This window comes from Xyrauchen texanus, chromosome 8 (genome assembly GCF_025860055.1).
Source record: "Xyrauchen texanus isolate HMW12.3.18 chromosome 8, RBS_HiC_50CHRs, whole genome shotgun sequence".
Classification (NCBI taxonomy): Eukaryota; Metazoa; Chordata; class Actinopteri; order Cypriniformes; family Catostomidae; genus Xyrauchen; species Xyrauchen texanus.
In genome coordinates, this window is record NC_068283.1 from 45,956,114 (window position 1) to 45,972,925 (window position 16,812).

At 40.4% G+C, this 16,812-nt stretch overlaps 1 protein-coding gene across 2 annotated transcripts in view; it reads left to right on the forward strand.

Annotated features, from left to right (window-relative positions):
• Nucleotides 1–16,812, forward strand: part of LOC127648266 (interferon-induced very large GTPase 1-like) — a 399,776-nt gene that overhangs the window by 362,492 nt on the left and 20,472 nt on the right. The window contains exons 2-6 of one of the 2 annotated variants that reach the window (XM_052132851.1): nucleotides 5,555–5,643; nucleotides 7,422–7,538; nucleotides 7,661–8,448; nucleotides 10,543–10,621; nucleotides 13,129–13,199. The exons of the other annotated variant lie outside the window; for it this stretch is intronic. Of the exons in view, the coding sequence (XP_051988811.1) occupies nucleotides 7,430–7,538; nucleotides 7,661–8,448; nucleotides 10,543–10,621; nucleotides 13,129–13,199 (1,047 nt within the window). The 5' untranslated portion in view covers nucleotides 5,555–5,643; nucleotides 7,422–7,429. The remainder of the gene's footprint in view (nucleotides 1–5,554; nucleotides 5,644–7,421; nucleotides 7,539–7,660; nucleotides 8,449–10,542; nucleotides 10,622–13,128; nucleotides 13,200–16,812) is intronic. 2 annotated transcript variants of the gene reach the window in all.

The following is a 16,812-nucleotide window of genomic DNA, read 5'->3' on the forward strand; positions in this document are numbered from 1 at the left end:
GACCTTGACCAAGGCTGTCTCAGTACTATGAAATTTTCGAAAACCAGACTGAAGGGGCTCAAAAAGATTATTTACTGAAAGATGACTATGTAGCTGCAAAGCCACAACACGTTCCAAAATTTTTGCCAGAAAAGGAAGATTTGATATAGGGCGATAGTTATTTATGTTATCCAACTCTGCATCACGCTTCTTCGGAACAGGCGTTACAGCAGCAGTTTTCAATGCTGCTGGAACAACACCAGAACACAAAGATTCATTGACAATGCCAAGAACAACTGGACACAATGAGTCAAAACAGGATTTAAACAGGCTTGTAGGGAGGGGATCAAGTATGCAATTGGTAACTTTCATACCTGTTACCACCCTAGTGAGCAGCTCAGAGTCAACTTCAGAAAAGATAGTAAAGGATGTGCCAAAGAAACAAGGCAAGCGTAGTATAGAAGAGGAAACCGGTATAGCATGAATCATTTTGTAAACATTTTCAATTTTAGAGCTAAAAAAATGAAGAAAATCATTACACACCTGATTTGAAACAGGCAGAGAGGTGCCAACATTAGCTGTAAGAAGCCTATTTATAGTATGAAATAGATGTCTTGGATTGCTTAGATTATCATCAATTATCTGGGAAAAATAAACAGACCTGGCAGACTCAATTTCAGATCTATATTCCGCCAAGTGATCTTTCCAGGCCTGGTAAAATACATTCAGGCCCGAGTCACGCCACTTACGCTCCATTTTACGGCAAGCTTTTTTCTTAGAGCGCAGGTCATCATTATACCATGGGGCATAACGAGAAAAAGAGACCTCAAGGGAGCAAAAGAATCAAAATTAGAGGCAAGAACAGCATTCAAATGTAAAATCTTATCTTCCAGATGAGCTGACTGAGGACCACTAAGACAGGAAACAACAGAGTCTGCAAAATCTGACGGATTAATTGATTTCCATTTACGAAAATGAACAGAATGTGAAGAAGACGTAGAAGGAAGAGGCAGTTCCATATTAAAAAAGATTACCAGATGATCAGAAAGACCAATATCAACTGTGCACTGATGTGATATAATTGCTTGGTTTGCAATCACAAGGTCTAATGTATGACCTTTGTTATGTGTAGGACCACTGATAAACTGTTTAAGATTAAAACAGTCTAATAGAAATAGGAAGTCTTTTGCCATCGCACAGTCATTTTCATCAATGTATATGTTGAAATCCCCTAGAATGAGGATTCTCTCAAATTTGTAACACAACATTGACAACAAGTCAGCAAAGTCAGTCATAAAAGCTTCATTTGCCTTTGGTGGTCGAGTAGACAGTAGCGATGGTAATTGCCTTTGGAGCAGAAATATTTAAAACAAGGCATTCAAAAGATGAGAACTGTGGTACACTCACGGCGCTGATGTTAGATTGCAGATTATGAACCACAATAATTCCACCACCTCGACCAGTAGGTCGCGGTAAATCAAACAGTCCATACCCCTCAGGAGTGATCTGGTTGAAGAGGAGACCGTCATTTTGTTTATGCCATGTTTCAGTTAAAAACAATAAGTCCAGTTTTCGCTCTGCGATAATGTCTGATAAAAGCAGGGCTTTATTGTTTACTGAGCGTGCATTAAACAACCCAACATTCACGGGGCTTTGGTACATCACAGAGTGCAACTCCGACCGAACAAACGAGGATAGATTACTCAGGACTGCACCAGTACGAGACACGCTTTTAGCCTGACGCCAACACATTGGCACGCAGATGTTGCTAAAAGGAGAGAGGTCATATCTGCGGCCAAAACTCCGATGTATGTACCGTCTTCGTCTCAGCAGACCGGCGTTTCGACAGAGTGCATAAACATCTTTTTGTAAGTAGTAGTTTTGTTTTAAGTTCAGCAACTGGTGTGCAGTGTACCTTAAAGCCATGCTTCTTGGATCCAGGATCGCAACAGTCTCAAGGCAGCGAAAGTTCAAAGTAAGGCCACAGGGTAAACTCCTCGGATAGGGATCCAGGGTCCTCCAGAAAACGCAGGCAGATATAAACAATAATCCAGCAAATGTAGAATAGTCCCGCGACATAGCAACAAGTTGAGAACTAAAAACAGCAGGTAGAAAAACCGCATCAACATAAAAACAAACAACAGTGAAACAGTTTAGGAGCGGCAGCCAAAACGCGCCAGCGTTCCCTACAACTGATTGGGTTGGTGTGGAGTCTCTGCTTTCCTCATCCACTTATGCACTCTGATGAACATCCAGACAACTCCTTTCAATTTGTTCTTAAAAGCTGGAACTTTTCACTGTTCAAAAGGAGTTAGCAATGTCTATTGATTATATTTTACCATCTTTGTCAAACTTGTCTTTAAAGGGATAATTTCACCCTAAAATGTATATTTTATGACTACCTCACGTGGTGACTGCATGCCTATTCTTGTTGAATATCTACTGTATGTGCACGGTTCATGAGGGGTATCACAAATATAATCAAAGCTATGTGGAAAATGAATGTGTTTTTCTAAAAAAAAGTTATTTAGACTAGTCAGAAATGAACTTTTCTATTAAGGGGCAACAATTGCCCCCTGGAGTTGATATCAGGGGCATTTTTCACCATTATGAGGGAACTGATTGGTCATATTTTTTCTAACCATACAAAATATGACAATATGACATTGTGTTACATAAAATACTTAAGATTAATACATTTCTTAAAAATTATCAGATAAGTGGTTAGCTATACATTTAAATGAGCATCAAATAATTGCATGTGATACGTATGTACTAGATCTAGAATAAAAATAAATATATCTGTTGTTAAAAATAAGAAATAGAAATCATAAGTGGAATTTTTTTTTTTGCCCCCAGATTTTCATTTCGTGGTCACCTTCAGTGCAGTGGCATTTTTCCCTGAGTCCTGGATCATTTCTGATCCTGGTTCAGACCAAACGTGTTCTTGCACAAAAAAAAAAGATGCATCACGATGAATAAGGCAGAACGTCTTGGGTTACTTAACTGTAACCCCTGATCCCAGAAAAAGCGGAACGAGATTCTGCACAGGAATTTATAGCATCTGCTGGTGACATCATCAGGATGCGCCGGTACCAGGGGCTATAAATAGATGCGCTACAGGTGCATCGTCAGGTAGTTGAAAAGCAGTCCTAGGGTCTCCTAAGTGCGGCAATGAACGCAGCATCTCGTTCCGCTTTTACAGGGAACAGGGGTTACAGTTATTGTAAGTAACCCGAGACGTTCCCTATCAAAAGCTACACTTTGATGCTGCGCTGATTTAGTGCGTTGGGAACGAGAATACCCACGCTGCCGCACTGCGGATGTCTGGACCCCTTACGGTTGTGTAGTTGTGCTCACAAGAGTGCGAGAGGTCTCAGACATGAGCTTGTGATGTTGACTCAAGGACATAAGAGCCCGGAGTGACTATAAAATCTTATGAATGTGTGCGGAGAGGACCAGCCTGCCACATTACAAACATGCTGCAGAGGAACACCTCTAGACAAAGCTTTAGAAGAGGTGACCCCCCCTGGTAGAGTGAGCCCTGATACCTACTGGCGAAGCATGACCGTGCACCTCGTAGGCCAGGGCAATAGCATCCCTCACCCAGTGTGACATTGTTTGCTTGGTGGCGGCCGCCCCCTTGTTACGGCCCCCATGACAAGCGAATAGTTGCCCTGACTTACACCACTGGCTATTGCGGTGGACGTAAGCATGAAGGGGATGGACTGGACACAGTCCGTGAATTCTCTCCTGATCAGAAGGGGAACAGAAGGCTTCAAGAGTGACCGGATGTACGGCCGAGAAAGGAACCTTAGGCAGGTAGTCAGAGGATCAGAGGATGTTTCCCCAATGGCATCCCGTCAATCAAGGCGTGGCAAGCCGATAGAGTGTTCGTTGATACTGATGAACAGTGCAAACTTGGCCTAGCCTGACTTTGCTCAGGGTGTTCTGAATGGTCTCGATTCGAGTGGGAGACAATTATGCCCGCATCATGATCGAATTCCATACGATCCCCAGATAGGTAGTTTCCTGAGTGGGAGAGAGAACGATCTTCCTGTGTTGTAATGCCAGTTCTTGTGACTGTGCTAGTATCAGCCAGTCATCTATATAATTCAGAGTGCAGATGCCCCGGAGTCGCAAAGGAGCCAGTGCTGCATCCATCCACTTCGTGAAGTGATAAGGTTAGGCCGAATGGAAGAACCCGATATTGGAAAGCTTCGCCCCCGTAAGTGAACCTCAGGAACTTCCTGTGTTGTGGCAGAATTTCTATATGAAAGTATGCGTCCATGAGATCGATCGTGACCAACCAATCGCGATGTTGGATTTGAGACACGACTGTCTTGACGGTTAGCATCTTGAACTTGAACGCCTTGACGCCTCTAGTTTAGTGCGTTTGCGGGTCTCTTGTTCATGCGGCCAGTCTAACTGTAGTCTAGCCACTGCACTAGTAACTACCTCGAGCAATTCCTCAACCGCTTTATTATTACGCGAGGAATGCTCAGAGATAGGCAACTCAGAATCCGCAGTCCCAAGAGACTCATCGTCCCTCTCATGAATTGAATGGCGTAAACAGGGAAACACACACCATTTGTTTTGTTTATCACTCATTTTCTCTTTGTCTTTCACACTTAAGTGATAGAAGAAAGAAGAAAAGGAAAAAAAGATTTCTGCACACTGCCTCACAAATCTAACTCCTATCAGAGGAAAGTAGAACGTTCGACAGGCTTGTGAAGCACAACACATACAGAATGGTCTGAAGACAAAAGACCTGACGATGCACGTGCTGCGCATCTATTTATAGCCCCTGGTACCGGCACATCCTGATGATTTTATCAGAAGAGGCTATAAATTCCTGTCAATTTCATTGAAGTGTTGCACACATATTCACAGCTGGTCACTCCTAAAAGACGTTCCCAAAGCGCTAAATTAAGCGCAGCATCAAAGTGTAGCTTTTGATAGGGAACACAGGTGTCTCAAGACGCGAGGATGCACTGATGGATTCATGTGGAAATCTTTAGTGTTCTCCTCCCCCTTCACATCTGTCACAATAGTTTGAAGTCATGTTTCACTTTGACTAAGGATAAGTAAGGATACTTTATTCCTGGTTTGGAATCGCTATTAGAGCTTGTTGCCCTTCAAAGAAACACGTAAAACACAGAGACGGCGGTGTGTACACGTCTAACTATGCTTGTGCTGATCTTATCATGTGCGCGATCGGCCGCACAAAATACTTGTTCACCTAACACTGAAGTTCATCAAATCACATGGATGTATAGGCTACTTCAGCTATCCTATCTTGACAAAAAGTGGCAGCAAAATAAAAATAAATACTTTGGAAGATATTGCCGGAGTTAATTTTTAAGTAGCAAAAGTAAAAATTCACAGGAAAGTTCATTTTCATCTGTTTTTAGTGTTTTTTTGTAAATGAGGCACACTTTGGTATTATTTTAATCTCCAGTCTGTTTGCGAGCATCTTACATAGTCTTTAAATTCTTAGCTATCTAACAGAAGTGATCAGCCAGGTGTAAATCCCAGTTTCTTAGTGTAAGATAATGTGTTTTTCCTTTTTCAGATTCAACTGAAAACACAGAGAAGGGTCCAACAGGAAACAGCAGACCAGAGCAAACATCTGATGATTCTGAAACAAGTCATCCAAGAAAGGTGATTATTTTCATACAATTTTGGATAGAAAATGTTTTTACCTGCAGAAAAAAAGTTAACAGGCTGCACTCGAACATGCACACAACCTCCTTCATCATTGAAAAATGATTTAATGCATTTGCAGGTTTTGTTTTAATACATTTTAGGTATCCAGTTCATTTATTGTTGTTTTGTTCTCTGTATTCTGCGTCCCATTACTGTACAAACATTTACAATTTGCTTGCATGTTTGACCAATTCATTGAGTATAACACCAAAGAGTGATTTATTCATGCATTGGGCATTACTAGTTTTAATTTCAGTCTATATGTTGGAGGGTGCGACTACATGTTATTGGAACACACAAGACACATTTTGTTTGACACAAGCTGAAATTGCCTCAGTAGATCAGAGCTGACAGGCCCTGGATGAGCATAAATACAATGAATTGAAACTTAGTAATTTACTGGCCTGACTAATATCAAGAGAGATTTTCAACTTGCCCGAGAGAGCACTGTATCTTCTGTACACACAGAGTTCTTTGAAACAAAAATTAACTTTTAATGTTTAACAGGTCTTTAGCAATGTCCATTGATAATATTTTATTTAGCCTTGTTAAACTTGTTCTTAAACTAAAGGATAGATAACGTCTCGGTTACTGATGTAACCTCCGTTCCCTGATGGAGGGAATGAGACGTTGTGTCGAGTTGACACTAGGGGTCGCTCCTGCGGAGCCCAGACATCTTGAGAAAAGGCCAATGAGAATTGGTGTGTGGAATTTGCATGCCACTCCCCTGGACATACGGGTATAAAAGGAGTGACACTGCAAACACACATCAGGTATCGCATTGAGGAGCCAAGCCAAAGACCCGGCCATTTCAGGGGTTAGTTCAGTGTTGTGGCAGGAGGGACACAACGTCTTGTTCCCTCCATCAGGGAACGGAGGTTACATCAGTAACCGAGACGTTCCTTATCTGTTACTCGCTCGACGTTGTGTCGATGATTTGACACTAGGGGTCCCAATGAAAAATGTCACAAGAGCTGAACTGAGTTACACAGACTGGCGGTGCGAGACAGGCAGACCTCCGTATGCCTCGTAGCCAGCGCAGCAAGCCATCACATAACTACCCCCAACACACTGGCAGGTATGAAGCAGTCCCCTGCACCTAATGTAACGGCTAACTGCTCAGAAGTATAAGGACTGGCTGGCCCAGCCATGGCCTTCTCTCTGTTGTTCTCCCCAAAGAAGGAATTAAATTGTTCAGCTGGGGGCCAAATATATGGTCCAAGCTGGGGGGTGTCCCTCCAAAGATGAGGACACCGCGGAGACCACACCCGGCCCCGAGAGGTCGGGGGGGCGAGGGGGGTAGGTGGAATACGACACACGTTCTTACCGGTTAGGAGTGGAAGCACATCGTGCAGAGCGGCGTCATGGTAGGTCCTACAAGGGGGGAAGAGTTACTACAAACACAGCGACCAAGGACAGAGGGCCCTCTGCCCAAGGAAGATGCAGTTTACCGGCAGGGAAACCATTTTGTGGAATATACATCACACGGGGTTGCCTAGGGGGACAACCAGCACATGTGGCCACAGCCTGGGTGACGCCCATACTGTGGCCATTGATAATTTTAAGATAAAGAGACACTGGGAGACCAAATGGTATGTTTGGTGCGCTTCTGGAAATGTGAATACTTGTGTCTTTGTTTTTTCTTTTCCCAAAAAAGTTATATACTAATAAATATTTAAATATAGACTTTGTAAATTCTGAGTGGCATAAATTTTAATGTTGACCTTTTAAAGGAGAGTAAATGGCTTGGAGAAAAGGAGGGGAAAGGAGATGTGAACCTGACAAGAGTAAAGATGTGATTATGAGAAGACCGGAGTTATATTCTGATGATGTGACATCAAGCAACATGGGTAAGATCATTACATTTTATTTGAATAGCATCAATATTATATACATACTAATAAGCATTTTTTTAAATGGTTATAATTCAGTGATGATGAGTTTAAATTGCTTAATCATTTCATTGTTGCAGTAGAAGCAAAAGCAGAAGCAGCAGCAGGAGAAGAAAGGGCAACGCTACTATCACTGCTGCCAAAAATAACATGGAAACCAGCACCACTAACAGTAACCGCAACAATAGTTACAATAGTTACAATAGTGCTGACAGTTGCAGCAGTTGCAATAATAGTACATGTGGCAACAACAACAGCAGTAGTGGTAATAGCAGCAGGAGCAGCAGCGGGAGCAGCAGCGGGAGCAGGAGCAGGAGCAGGAGTAGACTTTTTACAACCATTTTGGGGAGCGAGACCAGGAGCAGTAGCAATAGCAGTAGCAGCCGGAGCAGGAGCAGGAGTGGGAGCTGTAGCAGGCATAGCAGCAGCAATATTGGGATTTTTGGTGGAAGCACAAACACAGAAAGGATCAGCAGGAGCTGGAGCAATAGCAGGAGCAGCAGTAGTAGTAGTCGCAAAAGCACAAATGCAAGCAGCTGTAGCCCTAGTAAAAAGTTTTTTGCTACAGTGGTTATTTACAGTAGCAAAAAAGTCATTACCAGCAGCAGCAAAAACAATTATAGCAGCAGTATTAAAAGGAGCATTACATGCAATATCAGCAGTATCACGTGCAGTAGGAGCAGCTGTATCACGTGCAGTAGGAGCATCAGTATATAGTGCAGTAGGAGCAGCTTTATTAGGTGTAGTAGGAGCAGCAGTATCAGGAGCAGCAGTACTAGTAGGAGCTTCTGTAATATTACTGGGAGCATTAGGACATTTTTTGGGATCACAACGGCGAAGACCATCACAGACAAAAGCAGCAAGAATGGTAAGAATGCAGAGAATCACTTTTTACTTGAATAGCTGCTCTCAGTGTTATTGATTATGACATTTATAGCAATATTTGAAATTATTTAATACTCAAAGTCTTTAAACTTTGATACTGTGTTATTTTTATTTTGTGGGGAATTTCAAATAGACATTAGTGATACATGAACACACTCCTAATAACCAGTTCCCATACTATAGTCCTTATTAATGGATAAGCAATATGAGTTTTTCAGTGATGATGGCAATATCTGGAGAGCAGGGTAGCTGGTATAATGCTAATAAACAGTACTGTAAAATAGAGCACACCATGACTTTTTTTTTTCTTTTTCAAAAATATGTGGGCATATTGATTATTGATCTACAGTAAATTTGGGTAAAGGTGATATATCTACAGAGTTCTGTGAAAAAAATAAGTATACCACACACCCCTAAATTTGTTGCTGGTGTTGCCCGCTTTGGCTGAATTAACTTGTATACATTCCTTATAATTGTACATTTATAATTATTAAATTTCAACAGGATTGAAATTTGGACTTCCCTCCATTATGGACAGCACATAATACACTCTAGGACTATATTAATGGGCAGAGGCTTCTTCCTTGATCACCTCCCATATAACCCAGATTTATGCTGTCTCTTTCCAATTGTTGTCTGGTGCAATTTCACATTGACTGTTCCAAGAGCTGCCCTTAGATTCCTTATTGACACCCTGGGGTCCTGTGAGACTTCCTGAAGCCTCTTGCACTCTGCTCTTGGAGTGAATTGGTGGGACGGTCTGGCCTGCACAGAATGCCAGTGGTTTGAAACCTTCTCCATGTGCAGAATATTTGACGTACAGAGGAATAGTGAATTTTGAATTGTTTGGAAATAACTTTAAATTCATAAGGTTTAACAGACTACCAGATACTACCAAATACTTCAATGCTTATAACCATAACACACTTGTTGATTGAGGTTTAAATTATGTGTGGCCTGCCTCATTAATTATGCTCTATACATTTGCACTTATTTCTACCAATTGATGCACTTCATTCTAACATATTGAATATGACATTAATAGTAATCATTGAAATATTGTGCACTATGCTTTGAAGTTCCTCAATCTCTCAATCTCTCAATCTCCAGGCTATTTTCAGTTTGCACAGCCTGATCTGTTACTTCAAGTCTTGTGGAGAATTATTGAATTTTTTTTTATGTAAAAGAAACATTTACAAAATTGCATAAAACTGGTTGTACAAACCGATAGTCCTGCCCTAACTCAGGTGTTGTTTTAACAGTAATGTTTTGAAAGCATCACCCCCCTTTGTTAAATCAACTTACAAACTTATAGTTGACTTATAATTGGTCCTGCATATTAAGCTGAGAAACAATATTTACACACATTTGCTTTAAAGACTCCAATTGCATTCATGTTCGTACATTTTAATTTATAGACCAACAAACAAACATCCACATTTTGGAAATGTATAGAACTGATGTACAATCACATGTAAATAATCACATCCTTTAGAGGGACGGTTTCCAAGAAGATTTTTTAAAAGTTTTTACTAAAATGAAAAAAATAAAAAAAATATATAAAAAATGATAATTAATGGCAGTGCTGAAGAGTCCATGTAGCTATATTTCACATAAAATCTGAAATTAAATAAAACATAATGAAAATATTCATTAATTAGAGTTATGAAAATGTGTTTTATTTAGTGTCAGTTTTTTCAGTTTGTTAGTTTTAAAATTTAAATTATAAAAGTTTTCATGTAATTTACGTTTTAGTTTTCATTAATAGTAACATGGATTTGGGGAAGTTTACAGCCCCATCTTCAATAACAGACTGAAATTATTATAAGCACAAGATTTTACAGACTTTACCACAATTTACACTTCTCATTAGTTCTTCTGGTGTTTATGAATAATGATTTCTATAGTATAATATTATGTTATTATTTCCTCACTGTGATGGAAGTATTTGATAACAGAATAGCTGTCAATAATGTGTAAATGTTGCTCTGTCTGTTGAAAATGTAACTCATGATATGACCCCTTTAAAATAGAAATTATAATTTAATGTGTTTTCATCAACCATGAATCTCCACAGTCGGATGAATCTCATCAAACAGAAAGACCACTGACTGAGAAAGAGGCAACAGAAAAAGAGCAATCGACTCTAATATCAGGTAAAAATAATTTAAGTGATTTGATCTAAGATAAAAGGAGAGAGTGAAAGAGAGAGATTAATAAATGTGCTGTCTTATGGGATTTCTTACTCCGCCCCCTCAGATAGGTTAACACTGTAACCTTAAAGCCCAAAGTATACTTTGCTTTTGACGCGAATGATTAGCGTATACATCCAGTCAAACGCAAGACTTTCAATATACATTTGTCTTTGCACACAAACACAGGAGTTTAATGCATTCTCTACAGGAATTTTAGAAATACAGGTACAGTCATAGGAAAAAGAAAGTACACCCTCCTTGAATTCTATGGTTTTACATATCAGGACATAATAAAAATCATCTGGTCTTTAGCAGGTCTTAAAATTAGGTAAATACGACCTCAGATGAACTACAACAACACATGAAATATTACACTGTGTCATGATTTATTTAACAAAAATAAAGCCAAAATGGAGAAGCCATGTGTGTAAAACTAAGTACACCCTTACTGCTTCCATAGGAATTAAGAGGCTAAGTAGCAGCCAGGTGATGCTAATCAAATGCCCTTGATTAATTGATCATCAGCAAGAGTGACCACCTCTATAAAAGCTTAAGTTTTAGCAGTTTGCTGTGTGTTAACACAATGCCAAGGAGGACAAACATCAGCAATGATCATAGAGAAGCAATTGTTGCTACCCATCAATCTGGGATGGGTTATAAGGTAATTTTCAAACAATTTAATGTCTACAGTGAGAAAGATTATTCGCAAGTGTAAAACATTCAAGACAGTTGCCAATCTTCCCATGAGTGGACGTCCCAGCAAACTCACCCCAAGGTCTGACCATGCAGTGCTAAGAGAAATTGCAAAAAACCCAAGAGTTACATCTCATACTCTACAGGTCTCATTTATCATGTTAAATGTTAAAGTTCATGACAGTACAATTAGAAAAAGACTGAACAAGTGTGGTTTGTTATGAAAGGTTGCCAGGAGAAAGCCTCTTCTCTCTAAAAAGAACATGGCAGCACAGCTTAGGTTTGCAAAGTTGCATCTGAACAAACCACAAAACTTCTGGAACAATGTTCTTTGGACAGACGAGACCAAAGTGGAGATGTTTTGCCATATTGCACAGTACCACATATGGCAAAAACCAAACTCAGCATATCAGCACAAACACCTCATACCAACTACCAAGATCGATGGTGGAGGGGTGATGATTTGGGCTTGTTTTTCAGCCACAGGACTTGGGGCACCTTGCACTCATTGAGTCGACCATGAACTCCTCTGTATACCAAAGTATTCTAGAGTCAAATGTGAGGCCATATGTCTGACAGCTAAAGCTTGGCCGAAATTGGGTCATGCAACAGGACAATGATCCCAAGCACACCAGCAAATCTACAACAGAATGGCTGAAAAAGAAAAGAATCAAAGTGTTGCAATGGCCCAGTCAAAGTACAGACCTCAACCCGATTGAAATGCTGTAGCGGGACATTAAGAGAGCTGTGCTTAAACAAATGCCTGCAAACCTCAATGAACTGAAGCAACATTGTAAAGAAGAGTTTCAAAATTCCTCCATAATGATGCGAGAGACTGATGAAGTCATACAGAAAACGATTACTTGAAGTTATTACTGCTAAAGGTCGTTCTATAAGCTATTGAATCATAAGGTGTACTTAGTTTTTCACACATGGCTTTTCCGTTTTGGCTTTATTTTTGTTTAGTAAATAATGACACGGTGTAATATGTCATATGTTGTTGTTCATCTGAGGTTGTATTTACCTAATTTTAAGACCTGCTAAAGACCAGATGATCTTTATTATGTCCTGATGCATAAAACCATAGAATTCAAGAAGGGTGTACTTTCTTAATTACTTGCATGAACTCAGCACCAGCTGGCAATGTTTATGTGAAATTTAATTCAGTTTTATTTGTATAGAATACATATTTCTAACAAGCAGCTTTACAGAAATCAGATCTTTTCTTTTTTTAATGGAATAGAAAATTGTGCCTCACAAACCCCCCAGTAAACAAGCCAAAGTCAACAGTGGCAAAGAACAATTCCCAAATATATTTAATAGATGAGGACAAACCTTAAAGAGGAACTAAGGCGCTGGGGAAGCCCTCCTCCTCGGGTTATCAACAGAGGTTGCATTACCTAAAATATATCCACCATATTCTGAGTTGATATATGATAATAATAATGTCATTCATTGTTATTGTACAATTGTAATTGTCTTTGATGTATCAAGTGAACACTGACTAATGTTTAAAATTGACTGAATAACTTCTGACAGACTTTTGAAAAGAGAAATAATCATCTGTGGTAACATTATTTGAGAGGTCACACAATCGTAATCTAGACAGTTTGTTACGGAAACGAGTTTATGAAGTCTGCTTGAATATATTTACAGGATGAGCAAATTATTATATAATTAATGAAACTTTATTCAGTGTACCCCAAAATAATAATGAAGTGATCTTCAATGGTATTGTGTTCTGTGTAAGATTATTGCTGATTTCTCTTTTTCAGATTCAACTGAAAACACAGTGAAGGGTGCGACAGGAAACAGCATCACTGAGAAAACAAATGATTCAGTAAAGGTGAGCACTCAGAACACTTCAGAGAGCTGAAGCTTAAAAGTACATTTATTGTAACGAAGACCCAGGCTGGTTGGGATCCTTATGCGGTTTTATTAAAGAGAGCAGACTCCGGTTAGTACAGGCGAGGTTCAAGAGACAAGCAAACAGGGATATCACAGGTAAGCAGTATCGTGGTCACGCAGGAAGAAGGTCAGGGCAGGCAGCAGACGGCAAATAACAAGAGACAGGCGTGGATACAAGAAGGGCAGCCAGAAAACAGACGTAATCGATAAACAAGGCAAGGTCAGTACACAGTAGGTCAGCAATAGCTCAGAAATGTAGCCAGGGCAAACAAGACTTCGCAGTGAGTGAACAAGCAGACGTGGTTTAAATAGAGTGACAGTGATCTGAAACAGCTGTGGTGTAATCGGGCCAGGTATGCGGGCTTATGGGAAATGTAGTCTTAAAGTCAATACTCGGGTGAGTTAGATCTCCGGTGGCCGATTGAGAGGGCCCCTTCACCGGCGTTCATGACATTTATGTTATAAAACTTGTTTCACATTGATGCCATTTTCTCACACAAATGACAGTGAACTACGAATAGGCAGCATAAATTAAAATCCATACAATTCATTCAAATCAAACTGAACCCAGTTTTTAGGATGTTCATAGTTTGAAGTATACTTGAAGCTGTGAGTCCGATGTACTTTATAAGATCATTAGCCCTGCCTTTGATCAACAACACTGGGCCTCATTCATGACACTTTCATAAATAAATGAAGACATTTAGAGAAATTAGCAAATAAAATGAACCTTTCTGGAAACTCTCTGTTAGTTAATAGTGTGAATGAATGTCAAAGATTTGTAGCAGGGAGCATGTAAATGTTCATTATCAATTATGTCCATGAGATAAAAGCTGCTATATAAAACATCAGATTCATTACTAAGTGTGCAGATTACAGTTCTCAAAGAACGGAAAGAGTGTCTGGAAGATCTGGAGAGGGTTCTGTTGGTGTGCAGCTGAGAACCAAATAGTGCCTGTTGTGTACATTCTGGTGTACATCAACACAATTGGGAGTGCTTTAACCCATGTGAGCCCAGTTTCCTCACAGCACTTAGCCAATTTGTTCTTGATTGTTTGATTCTCCCTTTCAATAACTGCAGTGTGTTCTCATGTCAATTCCCAAAAACTGACCCACCTGCTTTATTGCTTCATTGACAAAGTGTGTCCCATTGTCCGAGCTGATTTTCCTTGGAATTCCCCATCTCGGAACAATCTCAGATAAAAGAGCCTTCACTACTGCTGCTGAGTCTTGTTTCGAGGTTGGGAAGGCCTCAACCCATTTGGACCACATGTCAACCATCACCAGGCAGTATTTGTGTTTCCCACAAGGGGTTAACTCGATGAAATCCATCATCAGATACTCAAAAGGCCCCCTGATGGTGGTTGAGATACTATTGGTGTTTTTATCCCTCTTGCCACGTTATGTGTGTTACAAATGACACATCTTTTGCAAAAATTTTCAGCAAATCATAATTCTTTCATTTGCACAACCATCCCCTCTTTTGATACATGGTCTAACCCATGTATCAACTTTCCATAATGAGGAAAGAAGTGTTTGGGTAAACAAAGCATGCCATCACAGCTCATCCACACATTCTCCTCAAAGTTACAGCCAGCTGCCTTCCATCGGGTTTCTCCTTGCCTGTGGAAAAAGTTTGCATGCTCTGTAAACAAGAACAAATGTTGAGGTTATTGTCAGATATCAAAGCACACGTAGTCTCTTTTGTCTCCATCGCTGCCTCGGCCTTCGCTGCCACGTCTGCTCGTCCGTTTCCTGTTGATACTGAACTGTTATCGTTAGTATGCGCTGCGCATTTGCAAATCGCGACCTTGTCTGGTAAAAGAATGGCCTCCAAAAGCTCAGACACAAGAGATGCATTTAATATTGGACGACCATCTGACTTCAGAAATGTTCTGTGCTTCCATAAAGCACCAAAATCGTGTGTTACCCCAAAGGCATAACGCGAATGTGTGTAAATTGTCACACATTTGTCTTTCATAAGTTTACATGCTTCTGTTAAAGCAACCAGTTCAGCTGCCTGTGCTGAATAATTTGATGGCAGTTTGCCAGATGTCACGACCTCAAATTCAGTGGATATCGCGTAACCAACATTATTCTTTCCTGTTTGTGGATCTTTGGAAGCCGACCCACCCACAAAGACGATATTGTCACAATTGTCTAATAGATCTGGGCGCGGTGTGCACACTTGTTCGAGCGCTGACAGACAACAATGATGCTCCTTGCCATCCTCCTCTGTTGGGAGGAGTGTGGCAGGATTCAAAGTTGTGCATCTTTTACCAGTTATGTTTGGCATGTCCAATAAAATTGTGTGGTACCTCAGCCATCGGGCTGTAGATAAATGTGATGTTCTCTGCTTTTGCAAAATCATGGAGACTGCGTGTGGAACCATCAAAGTTAAATCAGAATCCCCACAAATTCCCTGGATGCCAGTTCAGCAGCTGCTACTGCATCAAGTTTGGTTGAAAAATATGCCACAGGTCTCAGTCTGTCTCCATGAGTCTGCAAAAGAACAGAAGTCATAAACCCATTTTTCTCATCTACCATCTGAACAAACGGTTTGTTTACATCCGGCAGACCCAAAGTGGGAGCCAGAGCCATTTGCTCTTTCATGTTAGCAAATGCCTCTTCGGCTTCGCTTGCCCAAACAAGCTTGTCACATGACCTCAGCCCTTTCCCTGTCATCAGGGCTTGCAAAGGCTGTTCAAGAATGTCATAATTAGGAATAAATGTACGACAATAAGCACACATTCCTAAAAATTACAATAAATGTTTTTTTGTAATTGTTTTGGCACATCTTTTATGGCCTGTACCCGTTTGTCATAGATGGATTTACTGTCTGGTCTGATGACATGTCCCAGAATCTTTATTTCCTGTTTCACAAACTGCAATTTCGAAAGACTGACTTTGTGTCCCTCCTGTTCCAAGTGCTTCAAGAGAGACACAGAGTCCGTCACACACATAGCTTCATCACATGCACAGATTAACAAATCATCCACATACTGCAACAAAGCCGTTCCAGCTGTCAGTGTTAGGGGTTCAAGGCTTCTTCGAAGCGCTTCATTATAGATCGTTGGGGATTCAGTGTACCCCTGGCACAACCATGTGAACGTATGACCCTTATTGTCAAAATCAAACGCAAAACCAAAACTGACTCTTCTGGTCCACTGGTACGCTAAAGAAAGCATTAGCCAAATCCCCCACAGTAAAGTACATTGCATTTTGCAGAATTTGTGTCAAACTTGTGTAAGGGTTTGATACATGTGCCGCCCTAGCAATGACAGCTGAATTTACGGCCTGAAGATCTTGCACAAATCACCACTCAGTTGGTGAATTTTTGTCTCTAATTTTCTTCACAGGGAAGATTGGAGTGTGCACTGGAGAATCATGACATGTTATAATTATGCCCTCCTTCAACAATGAGTCAAAAACTGGCATAATACCCTGCAATGACTCCCCTTTTAGGGGACATTGCACTTGACATGGTCTGTAATCAGATTTTGGTTTGACTATCCCATCCTTTGATTAAACCCACATCATATTTGTGTTTA